Source organism: Mustela nivalis, assembly GCF_964662115.1.
Source record: "Mustela nivalis genome assembly, chromosome: 9".
NCBI lineage: Eukaryota > Metazoa > Chordata > Mammalia > Carnivora > Mustelidae > Mustela > Mustela nivalis.
This window is the reverse complement of record NC_139028.1, coordinates 15,843,164-15,859,540: the sequence shown is the minus strand read 5'-3', so window position 1 is coordinate 15,859,540 and position 16,377 is coordinate 15,843,164. Positions and strand designations below refer to the sequence as shown.

The following is a 16,377-nucleotide window of genomic DNA, read 5'->3' as shown; positions in this document are numbered from 1 at the left end:
AAAGTAAAAGTGATTTTTAAATGGACTAATGTGGCTTTAAAAGGCACTTATTTTTTAAAAAGCCGTAAGTGAGGTTTGAATTTTAAGGTTGAGAAAAATGGGAGCACAAAATGAACGTTACACTTTACAGTTCAATAGAGTATATACGATTGAATGATATATTATTATGATTTGGTCTGATTACCAAAGCTTGTCTTCCACACAAACAAACAACTACTGAGTCTTCAAGGTTTTCATCATATTGATGCATGTAGCTAAGATGAAGGGGTTAATAGCACTGACCTGCTCCTTTCAGGTGTGTCTTTCCTGTGCTGCCCATTAGGCTGTAGGAAGGAGGGGGTCGGGGACTCCCCATCAGATCATGCCCAAATCTCATCTCCGGCCCTACTTCCCCGAATTTCAGGCCTTATGGCTCTATTTATCTCTGAGGCACCTCAAACTCCTTAAGTCTCAGCTGAGTGTTTAACCGTCTGCTCTCCAACAAACCGAAACCGAAACAAACCGAAACAAGACACCGATGCAACCCTGACCTTGACCTACCCAGCGTCCCTGTGTCGGACACTGGCACCTGCTGTACGATCCCGAGTTCTGGGAGTCACCTTTGACAGATGGCTCGGCCTCATCTTTCATCCAATATATAGTTCAAACCTTAGTGGTTTGACTTCCTAATTCTCTCTCTAATCCACCTTTTCCTAATCCAAGCTCGCCATCACCACCGCAGCCCGACCACAGCAGTGGCCTCTACTCTCCTTTGCCCTCTTCTGCTCTGGCCACTTCCAATCCATGCTCTGCTCTATCATACGTATTTTAGTGGGAACTCTTCTCCATATTATGTTCTCCTGACCTTCCCAAATAAATCTGATACGGTGAACTCCCAATGTAAAACCTTTCAGTGGCTTCTTATTGTTCTTACCATGGGCCTAAGCTTTGCATGACGTCACTGGCCATTCAGCTGCTGAAATGCCCTTTGGCCTCTGAAGCTTAGGATCTTTGCAAAGTTGCCTCTGCTGTCGGGAATGCTCGCCCATTGCCCCCTCCACCCCTTCTCCTGGCCTCACTAATGCCCGCTGCCCCTTCAGATCTCAGTTTGTCTTTGCAGAAATCCTTCCTGTTCCCTTGATTGCACCAATGTTGCCCTATTAAATGTTGTCTTAATTCTTTCTTGTCCTTTAACCATAAGTGACTCTTAATCTCACAAAACAAACTGAGGGTTGCGAGAAAGGGAGTGGGGTTATGGACATTGGGGAGGGTATGTGCTTTGGTGAGTGCTGTGAAGTGTGTAAACCTGGCGATTCACAGACCTGTACCCCTGGGGATAAAAATATATGTTTATAAAAAATAAAAAATTAAAAATTCTTTCTTGTCCTTTATAGCAAAAGTTTCAAGGCTTAGATATTCTATCCTAAATAACAGGTAAATTTTTTCTAATATAAATTATACTGAATTACTATAACAAGGAAAATATACCTTTATTTGTTTATCTAATACAATCAACTGTTTGTAAATAGATTTTTTTTCTTTTTCTTTTTTTTTGGAGAGAGAGGGCTCATGTGAGTGGGAGGGACAGAGGGAAAGAGAGAATCCCAAGCAGACTCCATGCTCAGCATGGAGCCTGAGGTGGGGCTCGATCACATGACCCTGAGATCCTAACCTGAGCTGAAATCAACAGTCAGACACTTAATCAACTGAGCCAAGTTGATTTTTGAGCATTTTTTTTTTTTGGCTTGGCCAAGAAAGATTACCATTGGTCAGTTTTTATCTTATCTATTAATGGCTTTAAAATAGTTTCCTGGGTATGGCAGTAGAGGAATAGCACAACTGTTTAGCAATGTGATTGTTGGGGAGAAAGGTTTATGTTTCCAGGGCTTTGCTTTCTTTTTTATAGCCAAGCCTCTCTCCGGACAAATTCTAGTATATGAAAAATTGTCTTGTCCCCTGTGTTCAGTATCTTTCTTGTTTTTCTGGTATCCCAGATATTCTGAGATAGTGGTCCTGCCTTATTTTCCACCCCTGACCCTGTATTCTAATTCCCATGACAAGGTCTGTTGAACCTTCACACCCTGACCTTACATTTCTCTTTGTTGCCTTTCCCTGCTATCAGTTCCTTCAGAGAACAACAATGCTCATGGACTGTGACTTTGTTCTGTGACCTGTAGACCGTATTTCCACTATGGTCTTGTCATTTATTTTGAAATATATGTCATCCTTTTGGACATCATTCTGCATTCAATGGTTTCATTTAATCATGTTTTACAAGGAGATTATTAGTATGGGTTCTTGACCAGTTGTATCTTAGAGTTTAAAATGTTTTTTTTTTTTTTTTATGTTCTTAAGGTGAATGTATATAGAAGGTAAAGTACATAGATATCTGTAAAAAGAAAAGAGGAAAAGATGCTCTGGGGACATAGTTCTGTCCAAATCTGGGGCTGGGTCTGTCTTGGGCAATGAATTCGCCCGCTAAGATCCCAAGTCCCATCTACGAGATCGCTTTCCCCAAGAACATTTTCATGGACTATAGAAGTTACAGAGAAGATTAAGAGGGGAACCTCATCTGCCAACTGAAAATGTTTCCTGAGTTTGAATTATGTTTGAAAACAAAGAGTACTAGAGATAACATAAAAGAGTAATTCATATTTATGTAATCTAATTATAATTTGCTACCAAAATATTTGCTTGTTACTGTGAATTCCACACTATTTTTATATCCTTTCACTTGAATTCTTTGACAAATTAAGAACAACAGGAATTTAAATGACTATCTTTTGTTGGTGAAAGAGAAACCTACTGTTTCCTAATGGTATTTACTTTATGGAGGAAAAGGAACTTTGCTTATACTGCGTTTCCTACACCTTTGGTTTGGCTCTATGAAACTGACTTACAATGAGTCTGGGTATCCCTCCTTATTAAGTGTAGGATAATGGAGAATAAAATTAAAGTTTTCCAGTTTCCTTTTGTTTCATAAATCAGTAACTAAAATTATTGTGAAGGGGGCGCCTGGGTGGCTCAGTGGGTTAAAGCCTCTGCCTTCGGCGAGGGTCATGATCCCAGGGTCCTAGGATGGAACCCGCATCAGGCTCTCTGCTCAGCGGGGAGCCTGCTTCCTCCTCTCTCTCTGCCTGCCTCTCTGCCTCCTTGTGATTTCTGTCTGCTAAATAAATTAAAAAAAAAATTCTTGTGAATCTTCTTAGATTCTCCTTCGAGAATCTTCTCATAGCACGATTTGCTTCTGGTTCATGGAAGTTCCATACAGCAAGCTCACTTTTGAGGAAGACTTAAACTATGGTCAATCTTGGTTGCCCAGGTTGTGTGATAGGATGGATTAAAACCCCATTCCCAACAAGGAGTATGTCAGTACTGTTTTTCTGTAGATTGTATAATTTCTTGTAAAAATCTTTAGCTTATATGCATTCATGTCAGAACTTTGATTCCAGATGGCTATTTCCAATATGCCATCTATATATATGCCTTAAAATACTACTCTGATCTCTTCTTCCTTCTCCCAGCCAATGAATTATTTATAATTCTTATTATAAAGAGATAATCAGCTAAAGAGCTTTCTCAAAGGTGGCAAAACTAAAAAGCAAATTAGTTTTATGATTTCAAAAAATTAGCTGACTATTCATTTATTATAATGTTTTCAGACTACTTTAAAACTCTCAAAGGAAGAATAATAGTCTAGTATAGTGCTATAAGGTTTCCTTTATGGACAGAGTAAGCCATTTAATCTCGACAGACTCAACTGTTTTTGATTTTCTGCCATGGATATCCATCAAAGAAATAGTAGTTGTGATTAATAGCATTTTGTCCACTAACCAAAAGCATTTACAGTGTATACCTGGAATATATTCCAAAACAGAGGATAACATTACAGCTTTAAAAATTTCAACAACCCAAAAAAATCAATATCCGTTGGAAGAAAAAGCTTTTATGAAGATACTTCTAAGACACATGGAAAATAAATTTTTAGATTTTTTGTTAGTTTTAAGAAAAAGTAGAAGAAAAACCTTCAGGAGAAGGTTTTTTCCCCCCCCATTTTAAGATGAACACCATTCTAGGTATTTACTTATCAATGTCTATGTTCAAAATATGTAGAAGATTCTCTGAAATTGAATAGAGCATTGTAAATTTTTTATTAGCTAAAAAGAACCTACCACCGCCACTTATTTTCTGCCATCAAGCTAAAAATTCTAAAATGGTGAGGGCAGCAGGGCAGGTAGAGTGCTACACACCTAGAAAAACAGTGGTATCCAAATACTGACTCTATGTTTTCATAACGAAGTCCCAGAGTTCCTCTCGGCACAGAGAGACCCATGAGACAAAAGCAAAACTGAGAAGAGAGGTGACGGGCTAACGTGCTCCTCAAGCAGACTTGCAAACAGATTAGCTCCGAGGAGAATTCTTGCAAAAATTATCAACCTAGAAAAATGAGCCAGGTGGATACATGTAGGAAAGGCAAAGCAAAATGAAAATGTCATTGTAAAGCACATGTTTGCTCATTGATTCATTCCATTACGCATTTATTTATTCAGTTCACAAATACGTACTAAATTCCAATAACCAGAAAGGCACTGGGCTTAAGCAATAAGAAATGATCTCCAGCCTCCTAGAGGAGAAGAGAATTTATATTTGTTGAAGGCAAACTGTGGCCAGGGGCTGCGCGTAACTTAGTCAACTCTATCAAAGTTTTTTTTTTACATTCCTCCTTTCATGTCTGGGGAAGCTGAACCTCACAGAGTTAGAGAGGTTGTTCGAGGTCATGCAAATAGTGGCAGAGTTGAGACCTCTAGACTCGCTTTGTCTCCGTAGCCCACTACCCCACAGTGTCTGTCATCTGGCAGGAAAGCCAGAAACACGCATAGTGGCCCATAACACAGGCCAGAGACGGGGACGACCCCAACGAGGGAGGTGGAGGGGACCTACTGGAGGAGCACGCAGGAGGAAGCTGTTCATCCTGCCGGCCTCCGGCTTGCCTCTCTTGGCCCAGAGAAGCTGGCACTGGAGCTGGGCCTTGGAGACAAATGCGGAGGAGCGTTTTAGGTACAGACACACAAGCGCATTGCAGGTTGAGGAAACAGCTACGGTCTCACACGGCTGGAAACTCTGTTTCTCATACTTGCTTTATTTGTACTACAGTTCTGAATTTTAGATTATTTGGCAGCAGACCCAGACAGTGCCGTGGCCAGCAATCATTGTAATACAATGAGTCTCATGGGCTTTGGAGTTAGAATAGACGCTTTGAATCTCGGCTCTGCCACTTGCCACTTGTGGGAACTGGAAAATCACATAAGCCTGGTTTGATTAAATGGGGAGAATTAGCAGGAGGCTATTTTAAGGAGAAAGTGAATTGATATATATGTAAAGTGCTTAGGTGAGTTTATAGCACAAGGTTTACACTCACTAAATGGGCTGTTGTGAATTCTACATCACAATGATACGAGATTATCTCTAGCAGCCTTCAGTTACTGCGGATTCTCTTGCATTTTGTACCACAGTGCGTCTGAAAAGTACTCTGCTATGTAGTACTGACTGAGCTCTCCTCGGTACTCACAAGGCACACCTTCGGTGATATTCTCTCTCTTTCCTGCCGGCTTGCTGCTTTTTGGGCTTCCTCTACCCTCAACAGACAGAATCTTCTCTACCCCATTGCAGGACCCACTTGACTTAATGCACAGTTTGGCAGATATCACAGAATAACGTGTACACGGAAGTTCAGGCAAGACTATTTCACCCACTCGTCACTTTGACAGCACACAGAGGGAGGATCTGGTGTGCCCTCGCCTCGTGTTTGAGAACCAGTGGTACAGAGTGGGCTACACTGGGGTTGGGGGAAGGGTGGCAGGAGAAGTTAGCCAGGTTATTGGTCAGAATGGAAAGGAACCTAAATGCCATGCTGGGGGATTTGGTCTTGATCCTGTAGAACTAGAGAGCCAGGAGAAAAATGAAAGTAGATGGACAGACAGAATGGTCCCCACACCCCACCCTGCCATTCCTATGTTAAAGCCCTAACTCCATGTGTAACTGAGATAGGGCCTATTCTGAGATAGGGCCTTTAGCGGGGTAATTAGGGTTAAATGAGGTCACAAAGGTGGGGCTCTAATATGATAGGACTAGAGTCCTTATAAGAGGAGGAAGAGACACCAGAGTTTTCTCCCTGTGCCACGTGAAGACCCAGCGAGAAGCCGGCCATCAACACGCTGGGAAGAGAGGATCAGAAACCAGCTATGATGGCATCGTGATCGCGGACTCTCAGTTCTCAGAACCAGGAGAAGATAAAATTCTGTTGTTCATGCTAACCAGGCTGTGGTATTTCACGACTGCGGCTCGAGCACCCTAATGTAGGAGGAGACAGGCACGACTGGATTTGGGTGTTAGGAAGCTAACTTGTGCGCTGTGGGCACTGCTGTGCATAATCTTTGAAACTCAATATATTCTTTGAAACTCAGCTCCTTTGGGAAGATTTCTTGATTCCTTAAGTTTCATTGTGATGTTCTTCAATGTGTTTCCATAGTAGTGTGACCATATACATCTGTCATAATAAAGTATCATAATTCTGGACTTCAACTGACTCTCTCTCCCACTAGACTATAAACTCTTTGAGATCAAGGGCCGCATGTTATCTTTGCATTCCCAGCATCTAGTAAGGTACTTGGCACTTGGTACTTCTCAATCAATATCTATAGAATTAAGTAATTAATAAAAGAACCCGGGGCAAGGAAGCCAGTTCTAATAGCCCATTAGCAGAATAGCCACTTGTAACTCACATCATCGTAATTGTTTGACAAAACATGATAAGAATTGATAACAGTGTATCTTTAGTTTTTTATTTCTAATTTCTTCCAAAAATGGAATGATTTTTACATCACTAAAAATTCGTTTCCATCCTACCCATTAAGTCCCAGTACAAACACATAGTTCCCAATATCCTCAAGAATGAAGCAAATGCTATTTAAAATTACTTCATTTGTTTGGAGGAATCACCACTAGTCTGTAAAGTGAATTAATGTGATCCGCAAACACAAATGCATTGTTCCGTAATCTATGTAGAATTCCCGACAAGTCTTTCTGAGTTTGCCAGAATATCCCATGATTAAAGACATTAGGCCCAACTGAATCTTCTATCTTTGCTTTTATAGTATAAGAACAGTTATAGGGATGGAACTTAGCCATTAACCAAACAAAGTGTTCCTATAAATCACTGAATGAACTGCAGAGTTAAGTCTGTGTCTATGCCATGAAAAACAAACAAGGGCTGTTGCCAAAAAGAGATATGTTCAGTTGATTTGATGATACTAATTTGTTGAATTTCAGCCTTTAGTCAAAATAAATGGTCCTAGATGACAGGCTCATTCCTCCGATCTTTTAATTTTGACCTAATAAGATGGTCAGCCCTTTTGATTTTTCCAGTTATTACAATGTTCTTAGAACACTGTATATGGTTTGGGGCTTTACTGGATGGAAGGTGTGTGAATTCATTTCCCCCCATTTTCCTCTGATTCTCTTATTCCTGAATATCCTTGGGGTGAGAATAACCAAAATTTAATACAATTTTTTAACCCTCAATTAAAATTCAAATAAAAGTTCTCTAACTGGGGTGCCTGGGTGGCTCAGTGGATTGAGCCGCTGCCTTCGGCTCGGGTCATGATCTCAGGGTCCTGGGATCGAGCCCCGCATCGGGCTCTTTGCTCGGCGGGAGCCTGCTTCTCTCTCTCTCTCTCTCTGCCTGACTCTCCGCCTACTTGTGATCTTTCTCTCTGTCAAATAAATAAATAAAATCTTTAAAAAAAAAAAGTTCTCTAACTGCTCAAGCTGATGTACCAGAAATAGAAATATTTTACATATATGTGTTTAAAAAGAATAACTGGGATTATTTAGAAAATAATGATGAATTTCTAATGAAAATCAGATTACCTTCTGAAATATTGGCTTACCTTTTGGAGATACTTTTTCTTCTCCTCAGATTCCTCAATCTTTCTGGTTTCAGCAGTGACATTTATAGTCTCTAAAAGAAATAAAATGGAATTCAATCTGAAATAATGTTATGATGTTATAATAATGTTGATATAAACTTGGATAAATGTTAAAAGGTAACAGAGTAGGAAGAGAAACACAAATATGTAGTGTCCTGAAATTTTACAAACCAGATTCTTAAATACTTGGAGACTGAAGTAATTAGCAGTAGCCAAAGTGAACCTCTAATCTCCTTAGGAGAGGAGTAAGCCTGAGTCCAGAGACAAGAAGAGGTCTCTGGAGAGAACATATTTGCAGTAAAAGAGTTTCCAATTTCTACAGTTCTATTCACCATGTTAGGGGAATTTCGACATTCACCTCCGGACAAGTAGGATGGTCTCTGAGATGGGGTTTTGGTATGCAATTCAGAAAGTTATACCAACGTGTAAAGATGACTCCTTATACTTATTACCTATTTTCTGAAGGATCTAGGAATCAAGATGTTGAAATGCATGAGACTTGGTACTTACTGTTTTTCTCACGGCTAAAAGGCTGGAAGTAAATTTTCTTTAAAAAAAAAATACAAAAGGGAAGTGAAGAAATTATTGGAAAGACTATAGGATTAAAGATATTTAAGCTTTCTAAAGAAGAGGGAGTTATCTGAGCCTCCTATACCTATAAAAATTGCATAATAACAGTTTCCGTATCTTTGGGTGACTGAGGTTTTACAGGTTTGGGAACTTGGTTCCTAATATTGCTTTCAACTTTCTCTGAGGCTTTCATGCTTGAACTTGATTATGTAAACAACCACCCTTAACATCCTTTCAGTCAACACATAACATTTCCCCTAGATGCTTCTCTGTTTAGCCAAATGGATGCCATAACCTAAGGGTTACTTTCAGATGTGATTTTAGATGTAACAAGCATACCACTGATGCTTTCCCGGTGGAAGAACTGCTGAAAAAATTTTTTTTTAAACTGCTTGTATAGGTTTTTTAAGTATTTGGAATGAAAGATTCCTATTTTAGAAGCAGGTTTAGCTGTTACTTGTGGGAGCGGCTCTGGGATCTTCCAGAGGTTGGTTATTGCTGACGGAGGCAGGAACCAGCGGCGGGAGGCAGCTACTCACCCCGCGGACGGCGCCTAGAGGGCCGGGCCACCGGCAGGCGCTGACTGCTACCTCGGGGCAGCACCAGCTGCGATTCGTTAGGGGGGTACAGGGACGCTGCGGTCCAGAACTGCTTGGCCAAGGTGGAGTCCTGTTCTGAAGATCCGGTGAACACCAGTAGTCCCTGGGGGCAAATTTCACGGGACTCCCGGTGGCTGGGAAGCCTTCCACAGGCCCCCGTTTCCATGGCAACTCTGGACGCTTCTCTTGAGTTCCCTCGCCCTTCTCCCAGCCCCGCCCTGCAAAGAACCGTCCCGCGAGCAACCACCGCCGCCAGAAGCCCTTCGGTTCCTGGAGAGATGCTAGGGTCCAGCGCGTGCCTGCGGGCTAGCTGAAGCCCCCTTCTGCGGTCTCACAGGCTTCGGGACCCGTCCAAGCCTCGGCCACGAGATAGGAACAGTCAAAACCTCAGGTTTGGGGTGGTTCTTGTCCTGTTGGGAGTTAGTAGGGGGCACTTGAGTTCACAGCACCGCGGTCAGCCTTCACCCTCTCCCCCAACCCAGCTTCCTTACCCCCAAGTTTATCTAAATCTTTTTTTTTTTTAAAGATTTTATTTATTTTTTTGACAGGCAGAGATTACAAGTAGGCAGAGAGGCAGGCAGAGAGAGAGAGGAGGAAGCAGGCTCTCCGCTGAGCAGAGAGACCGACATGGGGCTCTATCCCAGGACCCTGGGATCATGACCTGAGCCAAAGACAGAGGCTTTAACCCACTGAGCCACCCAGGCGCCCCATAAATAAAGCTTTTCAACCCTTAGTCCTACCACCCCAACCCACCTCTCCTTCCACACCAGACTGCCACAGCTCAGCACGCCCTATGTGGACACTGGTTGGAGAATTCCACAGGGCAGCTAACATCCTAGCCTATAGGAGCCAGGGTGCTGAACTGGCTGAGAAGAAACTGTGGATAAACTTTTTATCCTGTCCCATCCTTTAAGAGCAGTCTCATGGAAGATGCTGGACTTAAGACTGTAAGTGCATTTACTAACCTGTCCCACTAAAAGCTGCTTGCTCTGCAACCGTCCTAAATGGGCACTTAAAAGGACTGTATCTGATGTGTGGACTCAGTCCCTTCCTGAAAAATAAATTATGAGAAAAATAAGATATTAATAAGTGTGAGTGAATAACTTTCCTGCTCCCAGGAAAGTTAATCTCGTTAATCTAGGAACACTCTAACCATTCCAACCATAGCAAAGTTGTAATTACTGTGGCAGGAATGGAGATGGACATCAGAAAGCCAACTCAGCAATGGTTAGTAACCACAATTTATGACCTAATGGCACTTTATTCTTTCAAAATATTAATACGGTCTCATAGTTCAAACGTGGACAATCACAAGTCTATACAATGACATAGATCAGTGAAGGAAAAAAAAAATCCTATTTCCCAATATATCTAAATTATTTTTGGTTAAGAGCCTGAAGGAAATTGGTAAATTATAAAGACATATAAATTATACATTGTGTATTTAGCTGCTAAAATACTGATTTTTTCATGTTAATGGGCAATGCGTAATATTGGAGCATTTCCAAACCCCACACTGCCCCAACACAATGATGTGCACAAACAGCCCATTTGGATGATTCCCAAATCTTTTTACCTGGCCGTGTGGTTAGTGATTGGTACTATTAGCAATCAGCTAACTACACTGCCTAGTAACTAGACTCACGCACTGCAGTCCCAAGTTGGCGCCCCATACGTTGTGATAGACAAACCTTACTGGTTCATGGTTCAATGGTAGCTCCTTTTAGTTGGTGGGTTGGCGAATACCTTACTAAATAATGAAAAAGGCACAATGAATCACACCGTACAGCATTAAACGTTACCTAGGGGACTCCTCCTGGAAGTCCGAACGGTCATTACAGCTCACGATTAAAGCCATTAAACTTGACACTTGTCTCCCTCCTTGCAGGCGGGTTGCCCCGTCCTGCCCTCGCTCCCCGCGCAGCGGACCGTTTAACTGCATCTAGCGGCAGCCGTCGGGCCGCGGAGCCGAGCGTCCTCGCAGGTTGACAACGTGCCCGGCGCGCACACGGCGGCCGCCAACGCCACCGCGTCACAGCTCGAAGCGCGGCCTCCTCCCGACGCCCGCTGGGGTGGGCCGTTCGCTGCCGAGGGTGGCGTCCTCCTGCCCGCGGGGCGGCGGGTGACGCTGTGCCTTGTTTTGATGGCAGTGGAGTTAGTGATTGTAAGCAGCCGACTACAATCAGCTAATGACACTGCCTACAAACCGAGCACCGGGCGCCCGCGGGCTGCAGCTCCCGGACGGTCGGCGGCGCCTAGCCGTGGCCCCCGGCCGGGGGACCGCGGGCTCCGGGCCTCGTCTCCCCCCCGCCCCCCGGGCGATGCCCGACGGTGCCCGGGCGCGAGGACGTGGCCGCGGGGCCCCCGGGGACGCCCCGGGCCCAGCCAGCATCCTCGCCCGGCCCGCGGGCTGAGCTGGCCCCTGCCGGACCCCCGCGCACACTTGGCGTGGCAAGGCCAGCCGGCGGCGCTCGGAGGGGACCTGCACCCCAGGGCCGCGTCCCCCCAAATCCAGGTGTTCCCGGGTTCATCCCAGCCGCCGCCGTCCCCGCGCCGGTCCCCCGTGCCTTCCAGGGCCCGCCCCCGCAGGTTTCCTTCTCGGGTCGGGCTCCCACCTTCTCACTCCCACGTCCTTTCCGCCCCAGAAAACTTCTCTTCAGTTCCCAGCCCAAACCCTAAAGCCGGCTTTCTCCACCCCGTGCGCCCCGCAGCTCCGAGTGGCCGAGTGACCGTGGCCGTGGCTGGCCAACCGCCCTTGGAACCCCGTGGCGGAGGGGGCGGGGCGCGCGCGAGGTGGGGTGGAGTGGAGGAGGGGCGGGGTGGGGGATGGGAGGAAGCCAGGAGCAGGGGCCGAGGGCGGGTCTCTGCGGGGAAGAGGCCCTGGAGACCCACACACAGATTCCTGAGAAGTTTCTCTTCCCTCTAGGGCAGGAGGGACAAAGCGCTCCTTACCCCCACCCCCTCCCCAAGCAGCCCCACAGGGCCACCCAGTTTTCATGCCCATCTTGGTCAGGGGAAACAGCCTGGTCTGATACCAAATTGTAGGCTCTGATTTTCCAAACGGAGATAGGCCTGGGTGGCCTCTGGCATGTGGGACGACTGTCTTGGAGAGTCCCATGTGCACTCTCACCTTCCCCTTGGGTTTCCCTTAGACTCTTGGAGGGCCTTGGTGAGTGGAGGGTTGGCGCTTCTCATCAAATAGTGAGTGGACCAGCTCCTGAGTTAGATCAAAGCTTGGTGCTCACACACTTATTTAAATACCTGCTAGATGTTCAGCACCCAAGGTCGGTCATGCTACCCTCCATATGTATAATCTAGGTGGTCACACAATGTGAACACACATTACTTACCACTCAAGACAGTATATAATAAACTGTTAAACTGGGGAGAAATAGAAGTGGGGGTGGGGCCTCAGCGAGGACTGTTAATTGTCAGGGAAGGTCCACCGAGGACCAGGAGCTCCAGTAGGTCCTCCAAGCAAGACTAAATTTAGGGTGAGGGTTGGGGAGACCAGAGAAACAGTGTCTTGTGACCAGTTACATTTTCTTTTCACAATTCCACATCCGATGATGTAGATATATTTAGGCGTATTTGGACTAGACTGGACAAGAGGACAGTTCCAAAGAATTTCTGGGAGCCCTCTACTAATACTTCTTTCCTTGAGTTACTCCTTCCCCTCTTCTCCTTCAGAGAATGTGTTGGGGGAGGATAAAGAATATTCTAATTCCACGCTTTGTGGAACTCAGTTGGAAGTAACCCTCCACTCTTGTCTTCATGCATCTGGTATAGAGCACCCACTATTGACCCCAAGAACTTTGTTCTAAATTATTTTCCCCAGAGGAAAATTTCCCAGTTAGAGACTGATTCCCTAAACCCAGGAAATGGTTTCATAGATGCCACTGGTAGCATGAATTAGGGGCCGGTAATCTAGATCATTCAAAACAAATTCCAAACTCACATTATCAAACCACCAGAACTTCTCAAGGAGGAGTTCGAGTTACAGCATCATCTTTCACGATGAAAGACAGCACTTTTTTTTTTTTTTTTTTTGCCACTTGCATGTGTTCTGAGAACACCAAAGTGAAGAGTAAGACATTGAAGTATAAAATGTACAGTACAGAAAACATTAATTCTCAAGATGAACTTACAAAGTTAAATTACAAAAGCTGGGTCATTTCTAACTATTTTTTTGTATTCATCTTATCTTTGGGAGAAGTGCAGTGTTGGAGAAACACACCTACAGAAGTCCCTCACACCTCTTTAACACGTACAGGATACCAAGTCATACCAGGCAATATGCTGGAATCAGAGCTAAGTAACCAGAGAGCTCTCTAGAGGTAACTGTTGAACCAATTTGCATCTTATAGCTACACAGACATACATGCATAAATGCAGGAGTGAAATAGCTTCCATTCCATTAGCCATAGGCAGACTTACAAGTTTTGGTCAGGACATAATTACAAAAACAATCCTGTTTTTTTTCAAATTGTTAAGTCACTTTACCCAATATGATATTAAATACCTCTTCTGATAGACGTTTTATGATTATTTGTTGCATCTTAGCATTTCTTACCCGGGCTGGATTGCTGCCTTCCAAGGTCGTGGTTGCAGTAGATGCCTTGAAATTTATATTTTTAAAGATTTTCTTCCAAGATAACTTAAAAAATAAAGACAATGTGTGTAGAAGTCATCAAGATGTATGCCTCCAGAAATTGATTTTTTAAAAATGCAGTCTATTTTGCAGGTCGTGCAACTAAAAAAAAGTAAAATAACGAGAAAAAAATTTGTGTGTGGCCTTGTCCTGTGTGTGTGTGTGTGTGTGTTTTAAAAGAATGCTTGTTCTTAGGGTTGCTGTTGATTTGGCCTGTAGTTACTACAGAAACTCCAAGGATCTCATTCCCTTTATGGTTCATGTCTAGGCATGCCTGGAGACCAGGGAGACCCATGATTTAATCTAACTAAGAATGCTTGTGGTGTTTTCAATGACCAAACAGAAGATTGCATTTGTTTTAGACAAAACCAGGAAGGTACCTTTCAGAGAGACTGTTTACTGTTTTATTGAATTTCTGGGCTTTTGGTGATGCAGGTGTTGGGAAAGGAGCGCCAAGGAGAGGAGATGAGGTTGATGATTAGGAACAAAACCAGAAGAGTAGAGAACACACATACCTTCAGCTTTAGCTTTGGAGAATTTGTATTGGTTAAAGTTATCACTCCTTGAAAAAACACTAGAGTGATGGGGATTGGGAATTACAAAAGATGGAGACAAACTTACTCTTAACACACATGGACACACCATCTGAACATTTTCTATCCTCTGTAGCTTTTGGAGGATGTTGTTCCAGAGGAAGAAGTGAAGAATCAGACTGATGAGAAATTACTGGACTTTAGCATCTTCTTTTTAAATATATATTTTAAAGGATTTTATTTATTTATTTGACAGAGAGAGACATAGCAAGAGAGGGAACACAAGCAGGGGGAGTGGGAGAGGGAGAAGCAAGCTTCCTGCTGAGAAGGGAGCCAGATGCAGGCCTTGATCCCAGGACCCGGAGATCATGACCCAAGCCCAAGGCAGATCCTTAATGATTGAGACACCCAGGCACGTCTAGAAGCTTCTTTTAAAACCTATTTTCTATATACATATTTTCTCTTAGGAAATAGAAAACCATGTCTTGATTTTTATATAGATCAATAAATGTCAGACTACCTTATTAACATTCATGATACCATATTTAGGAACTAGTTTATATGTTGATATAAGACTAGGTTGAAGTCAACTTAATGCCTTTTTAAGAGTTAAAAAAATCAATGAATCTGCTCAATTAGGAGAGGAGACTTTCTAGCTAAAATGAACTGTCAGGAATTTTTATAATTTCTTTCTTCTGATTCCATTTCATTGTGCTCTTATTAGTACGAGTGTACCAGATTCTTCATTAGTTTCTTGTAGTTATTGATTAATCAATACTGTTGCTTTCAGTATGAAAATGTTAAATTATCTTTTAGTAAATCAGAAACAATCTAAAAAATAGGCTTTATAATTAAAGTTGCTTGAGCTCTTAAGGCTTCAGCAGTAGGAGCAACCCTCTTGAGAGAACAGTCTAGGGATTTATGGTCTAATTGGAGAGAGAGAGAGAGACAATATAAGTACACAGATAATTAAAATAGCTATAGTTTAGTAATATCAGTATTAATATATAATGCTTATATATTTATATTATATAATTATATTAAATATCAAGATTGTTAGATTAATAGATACTTCAAGACTTCTAAATACTAATTTAAGCTTCATTGTTTTAAAATTAGTTTTTACTTTTTACTTTTTAAATTTTTAATTAAAGATAATTGACATAGGAAAGGTGCCCCTTCCCCCTTCTCATGCTTGGTCTCTCTCTCAAATATTTATTTATTTATTTATTTATTTTAAAGATTTTATTTATTTCTTTGACAGAGGGAGATCACAAGTAGACAGAGAGGCAGGCAGAGAGAAAGGAAGGGAAGCAGGCTCCCTGCTGAGCAGAGAGCCCGATGCGGGATTCAATCCCAGGACCCTGAGATCATGACCTGAGCCAAAGGCAGTGGCTTAACCTACTGAGCCACCCAGGCACCCCTCTCTCTCAAATAAATAAGTAAATAAATAAATAAAATCTTAAAAGATCATTGAACATATAGTATTAGTTTCAGGTATACAACATAGTGATTTGACAATTACATACATTATGAAATACTTGAAGTGTAGCTATCATGTACTGAGTTAGCACAGTATTATTGAATATTTTCCCTATATTTAGGGAAGACAACATATTGTATTTTTCATCCCTGTGACTTATTTTATAATTGGAAATCTGTATCTCTTAATTCCCTTTACCTATTTGGCCCATTTCCCCACCCTTCTCCCTTCTGGCAACCACCAGATTGTTCTCTGTATTTATGAATCTCTTTGTTTTTTGTTTCATTTTTTAGATTCCATATATAACTGAAATCATATGGTATTTCCTTTGTTGGACTTACTACACTTAGCATAATCCCTCTAGGTCCATCCCTATTGAGATGAATTACAAGATTTTCTTCTTTTTTATGGCTGAGTAATATTCCATTATGTATCTATATATATACATCTTTATTTATCCATCTGTTGATGGACACTTGGGTCACTTCCATATCTCAGCTATTGTAAATAATGCTGCAATAAATATAGCAGTGCATGAATGTCTTCAAATTAGTGTTTTTGTTTTCTTCAGACA

General features: G+C 42.5%; 1 protein-coding gene across 13 annotated transcripts in view; it reads right to left on the bottom strand.

The window, feature by feature from the left end:
• HOATZ (HOATZ cilia and flagella associated protein) overlaps positions 1–14,058 on the bottom strand; it is a 29,009-nt gene extending 14,951 nt beyond the window's left edge. For 2 of the 13 annotated variants that reach the window (XM_082684305.1, XM_082684313.1), the window contains exons 1-4: positions 11,752–11,909; positions 10,102–10,187; positions 9,077–9,546; positions 7,929–7,999 (exon numbers count right to left, since the gene is read on the bottom strand). In XM_082684305.1, coding sequence (XP_082540431.1) covers positions 7,929–7,999; positions 9,077–9,302 — 297 coding nt within the window. In that variant the 5' untranslated portion in view covers positions 9,303–9,546; positions 10,102–10,187; positions 11,752–11,909. Of the gene's footprint in view, positions 1–5,094; positions 5,290–7,928; positions 8,000–9,076; positions 9,547–10,101; positions 10,188–10,938; positions 11,061–11,751; positions 11,921–13,709 lie in introns of those variants that run through there. The other 11 variants (XM_082684314.1, XR_014299106.1, XM_082684312.1 and 8 more) reach the window with 11 other exon arrangements.
• Between the last annotated feature and the right edge of the window lie 2,319 nt (positions 14,059–16,377).